Raw genomic sequence first — 6,000 nt, 5'->3', positions numbered from 1 at the left:
AATAATTTTATTAAAACATAAAAATATTATATTATTATTTTTAAATAAAAATATTAAAATTAACTATTTTACTTTAATCTTATTTCAATTATAAATTTTATTTTATTCTAAGCAAAAATATTAAATACGAAAGAAAAGAAAAAGAAAACACATAACAACATCTCCGGCTATAAAACCACCTCGAGACACCATAATAATTTCTTTGAATTATAATTTTTTTAAAATCATAAATATAATATATATAAAAATATAATAGAAAGAAATTTGTGTGTCACAATCAAACAAAACATGAAACCAAAACCTCAGGCCATGTCAGATGAGTATACGACGAACTTCACTTATAACAAACTTTTGGAATCGCATGACTTTCAATCAAGATCATCAAAGCCACAGAGCAGTATTTGGGATTGCCAACATTACATTTGCTGAACACTAAGCTGCACCTCACACTGTATAAGCTATTTTGCTGTGCCAATTGATCTTATTCACCCCAAGCATTGGCAGGGTCATCTAAATGGAGAAATTCCATTATTGTATCCTCTGCAATGTCTTCATTCAGCTCCTCCAGTGGGGTATATGCTTGCTTTCCGTGTTAAAAAAGGGCACTGGTTTTCTGTGGGATTTTGCTGCAATTTGTGGAGAGAAGAAGCCATATACTTACTGCTTCGATTTAATCCCCATCTAATATGGTTCATTTCTGTATTAACAGGCCCGCTTATGGCGGTCTCGCAGTTAGAGGGCTTGTGTGCTGGGCCATGGGAACCCATCGTCAAGCCTGATGGACAAAATATTTATGCAAAAGTTAGCAATCCCACTCTTTCCCCTTCCCATCTTCAAGGTATGTCGTCAGTTCTCAAAAGCACAGAGGGAGAAGATATACATATATATTTGTTACTTTCCTTTAAGTTAACAAAACTGCGTCTATATCCCCAAATTAATCAGTTAAAAATATAGAAAACATTCCGAAGTTTTTCTGTCCACGAAAAATCTGGCCAAATGTTGCAGGTGTGCTGATCAAGTTGTTGATTCTGATTCAGAGTCACTTCTTTATTTGTTTCTTATTCTCTGACCATTAATGATCAGTGCAATGAGTTTGATTAAATTCAGGGGCTTCTTGAAGTACTTTTAAGGTTTTCTGAGACATAAAGATTTTTCTCTCTTGCCTTGTCGGAGTCTCCTTGTTTTACAACCATGCACAAGTGGTTCCTACACTTTTTCGGTTTTGAGCTAACGAAGCTCAGGGCGCAAGCGTAACTCCGTCTTAATTATGCACCCGTGTTCTCACCAGTAGGTTCAGACTCCGCTCCAACCCCTTACGAAGTTTTGATCATCACGACTATTTGCTTACTGTTTTGGTCATTGCACTCCAGGAAACCCGGGGCACTCTCCAAATTACCTTTCTAAAATGATCCAATAAAGTCATTTGAAATAGGGTAGGGGAGTGAATGGTAAAAACCCCATCAATCTGCTTTTGATTGCCCTGGAGATTTGTTACCGGAAATAGTACACCAGGGTACTTGAGCATTTCTCATGATGGTATCTGAAAAAACAGCCAGAATCAAATAAAAACAAAAGGCAAAAGATAGCGATAAATGGCACTTAACCATTTCTATATCAATGTAATTTGATTTGTAACTTGAAATTGTACATTTTGTGGATTACTTTTGAGTTTTAAATGGATTTGGATTAGCTAAATAATCTATTACATGCGTAATATGCACAGTGCGAAGGGGTGGACCATTTGTTATCCTGAAACTCTCAGGCCCCCACATATTGTTCCTTTGCCATTTCTTGTTTCTTATTTCAGCTCAGTGGTGACATAGCCCTGAACAGAGGAGGGTAGGCCCTATTGTATATGCATCACCCCTAATCTGGCAACTGTTGAAATGCTAAAACTATACTATGGTTTATTTCCTTAAAAGAGTATACAAAAATGAAAGCACACTGTATGGATTGATATGCACGTGCCTGTAGATATCAGATTTGTGGGTTTAGGTGTTGGGTTTAGGATCTGCTATGTGTTGTATTTTTGAATTTTGAGTTAACAGCCTTCAGGGGTATTCTATGGTAAGCATTCACACAAAGTGATTTTCATGGATTGCAAAACAATGCCTAAATCATCCTACAAGTAGTTACAAACTACAAGACAATAGTTGTTATATATATCATCTGCCCATTCACCTCCCTTCGACAGTAGGGTACTAATTCACCCAAATCTCTTTTGAATCATCTATCAGGAGCTCTCAATAACTCATTTACAAGTTTCCATACCATCTAAATGCAAAATTATAGCCAAACATAGTATATCTCAATTTATCTTTCATTCAGCCCATACAAAATGGCGCGTTCATTCAGCTTATACACAACGGTAAAAGGCACAACTAATTGAAGTATTTTCATTCCACATCATGATTTATATAGAGAACTCATGTGCAATACACATATTTCCCTTTAACACTTCATCATTCAAACACAACATACCATAAATATTAAAACAAAGTATTCATAATTGTCATTGAAAATACTTATCTGTATGAAAATATGCTCATGTGGACTGGCTACGTAGTAGCAGTTTTCCTCCCAGCCATGTGCATCCACTATGAACACCACCCCAGGCCTTGCTACGAAACTGCAAGGGCAATGACTGTCTACTGGAATTCTTTTTCTCGTGTCTCAAAGACGACCCCAAAATAGTGTTGCATGATTTGAGAGAGAACAATAGCAATGACCACAAATCTCATTGCTAAATTGAAGTGGCACATATTCAAGCGTTAAATCAGCTCATACAAGTGATCAAAACTCAACACGGGATACAAATTTAACAACAGCAATACCCCTCTTGGTTTCTCATGCACCAACAACTCATTTATAGAACATTACTCACAGGCTCAACAATGACATGGCTACACCATTTGAGTAACAAAACAAGGAACATTGCACAACAACAACATGGATCCTCATAGATAAAACCATGGATGAGAATAACTACAACGGTACAACCGTATCCTTGTCATGATCCCAGGGTGACTGCAACCTACAAACTTTCTACTGGGAGAACACTCTAAGACTCAAACAGCCTAGTGGCTCCTACAGTCTAAAAACATGACCAGAACTATTACATAACAAGTTACAACCAAGAGAGAAATTGTGGAGCAGCATAGCGGAAGGAAGAAAAATGTATTGCCCCCTCAGAAGCAGCTTCTCCAAGATGAGAAATATAACATAAACCAATGGGGGAATGAAGGTATGCACGTTGGGAGATACCTCAAAAGTATATTTTGTTTGGATACAATGGAGAGTTCTCAAATTGACATTTCGCAAGGCATATTTCGTCCACTTGACCCCCCTTCCCCTCTCGTTGCATTATAGCCTTGTGATGTCCCCAAGTTCCAACAGTTATTTACATGAAATTTACATTATATTTCATGTGATTATATCATGGTGATGTCATCAAGTTCAATTTAGGAAAATGTAATAAATCCTAAGTGTTCACGGTTGGGGCTTTGGCTTTGGGCTCTACAATAAGAATATATACATATTGATATAAGTACCTTTTAACATTACGAGTGTTTTCAATACGAAGACATCCATTCAAAATGTCCAAATATACAAACTATTACATACCAATTATATGGAACTCAAGAGTATGGAGACAGGGTATGACATTCCCCTTCCCCTGGAATAACATCGATCTTGGTGTGATCTTTCTAGCTCAATTCAACTCAGGAATGACACATCTTTTTTCTTTGCAACTAGATATGGCATAAATTACATCTAATTGTATCCTCATTGAGCGACAGTGCTTCCAGGCACAGTTCCAGGCTATGTCACACGGTTCGAGTTCGAGTTCGAGTTCGACAACGATTAAGTTCGATTCGAGTTCGAATTTTCCAATCAGGTTCGAATGAGGTTCAGCATTAGGTTCGACTATACATATTTTTCAATATATATATATATATATATATATATATATATATATATATATATATGACAAAATAATAGAAAATTCAAAATCAATCCATAAACACATGAACACAAATCCTTATTAGTAAACATACATCAATAATGTAATCATTCTAAACATACATGTACCCCTAAACCCCCACAAAGTGTACAATGGGAAATGTGAATTCAGCTAGGTTTTGAGCACCAATTATGGAGATGGCAGAACTATGCAAATGGCAGGTAGGAGGACCATGTAGATGGCAGTGGCACCAGTTTAACCTTTTCAAGACACCGCAGAGTAGGACTATGTAGATGGAAGATGGCACCATTGCTACTTTCTCTGGACACACCAACATATTCATATAATAACTAAGGAAATTTGCTGAGCATAAATCTCTGAATATTTGCTAGCATTACTTCAATTCAGAATTGAAAATTATTCATAATTATTTATGAAGTACATCTTTTGAGTCACATATGAGATTCATCTTTTAACTAAGATATGAGTGAATATAATGTCAGAGATGCCAAGGTCAGAGGCCAAATAAGACTTCCAATTTTTTTATTGACTAAACTAGTATGTGATATGCTATCGAAAAAATGAAATAACAAACTAATACTTTGAGTTAATTGTTTTTAATCGCTGTAAACGGCTTATATTTCAAAGCATATCGATTACCATAGTCACGATGTGACAGTGAAAGCAAAACTGCCGTTGCAAGCTGTGCTTGCTTCTGCTGCCTACAAGCTTCGGTTGTCAGGGTGTACTCGAGAGAAAACGCGTTTGTGGCTCAGTTTAAACTTTAATGTCGACGACAACGATTCGGCTAAAAAAATTAAAAAAATGTCGCGTGATGTCATTAACAGTCAATACCATTCACCGACATTTTAAAATCATTGTGATGGACAAGCCAACTAGTCGTCAGAATCTTTCCGTGCTTTCGAAGGCAATGTGACCGTGTTCATGGTGGTGCAAGGAGCCACGATGTTGATTCTGTACCAAAAAAATTCAACGGTTTAAACTTTAATACAACACCCTGCGAACATATTCTTCCAACTCTGAAAGAGATAGCGAGAGGGTATGCGGCCCGCTGTTTTCCTTCGAAAACCGTCCAGGAAAACCCTCCCGAAAACCATCGAACTTCAAAAAATTACATCAGGTTCGTTCAGGTTCGACCGATTCGTTCAGGTTCGAATTCGTCTTTAGGTTCGATTTGAGGTTCGGCTTTCAGGTTCGCCGAACCTGAACGAACCTTAATTTTTTTTACAGGTTCGGCGAATTTCGAACCTGAAGGTTCAGGTTCGCCGAACCCTGTGACTTAGGTTCCAGGACATCTCATCCAAGCTCTATCTCATGGAGGCCATTATCAGACCCACGGTCCTCTATGGCTCCGAGATCTGGGGACCTAGTTTACTACAGTCAGATTGGGCCACAATGGAGAGAGTCCAGACCCCGCTTCTCCAGTGTATCATCTGCCGCAGATGCATAGTTTCGTAGCCCATTATTCAAGAAGATTTCGGGGTCCACCCATTTCGCCTTGAGGTCTTCTTCTGCTTGGTCTCTTTCCTCCATAGAGTCAAGGCTTACAGGGATTTTGCTATTGAGAGAGAGAGATCCCTATCTTGCACTTTGTTCTTCAGAGGCCATCGCTTTGGATACCCCCTCAAGTCGTGCTCGTGGATTGTTTGCATACGCATCTTGACTCCTTTAGTGAATTGACCATGTCCTGAGAGCGCCTTCCTCTTACCGACTCGACAAGTACTGAATCACATCATCAAAGAGGATATCTATAGATTATACATTCAGATCACTTGGACATACCCCTCGGTGAGCCTTGGCTCAAAGATGTCTTTCTACCTATAACATTTTTTGGAGCTGCAGGATGGCCTAATTGCCTACCCCCCTTATACTCGCAGGCACTGGGTGCACTCACTTAGGATCCCGCTAGGGCAGCTTCGAGTTGGGTCCCATCAACTTTGGGTGGAGACAGAACACCATATACCGCAATCTAATAGGTTTGCTAGTTATGCCACCTATAGGAGTTGGAGACTGAG

At 38.5% G+C, this 6,000-nt stretch overlaps 1 protein-coding gene across 1 annotated transcript in view; it reads left to right on the top strand.

Moving 5' to 3' along the window:
* The first annotated feature begins 325 nt into the window (after nucleotides 1-325).
* The window catches only part of LOC149251933 ((S)-ureidoglycine aminohydrolase-like), a 261,971-nt gene continuing 256,296 nt past the window's right edge, over nucleotides 326-6,000 (top strand). Inside the window, exons 1-2 of the mRNA XM_089454030.1 lie at nucleotides 326-572; nucleotides 710-838. Of these exons, the coding sequence (XP_089310156.1) occupies nucleotides 515-572; nucleotides 710-838 (187 nt within the window). The 5' untranslated portion in view covers nucleotides 326-514. The remainder of the gene's footprint in view (nucleotides 573-709; nucleotides 839-6,000) is intronic.

This window comes from Pinus tabuliformis, chromosome 7, assembly GCF_031772625.1.
Source record: "Pinus tabuliformis cultivar Carrire ecotype Pingquan chromosome 7, CPIR1, whole genome shotgun sequence".
Classification (NCBI taxonomy): domain Eukaryota; kingdom Viridiplantae; phylum Streptophyta; class Pinopsida; order Pinales; family Pinaceae; genus Pinus; species Pinus tabuliformis.
This window is presented reverse-complemented; position numbering and strand designations above follow the sequence as displayed.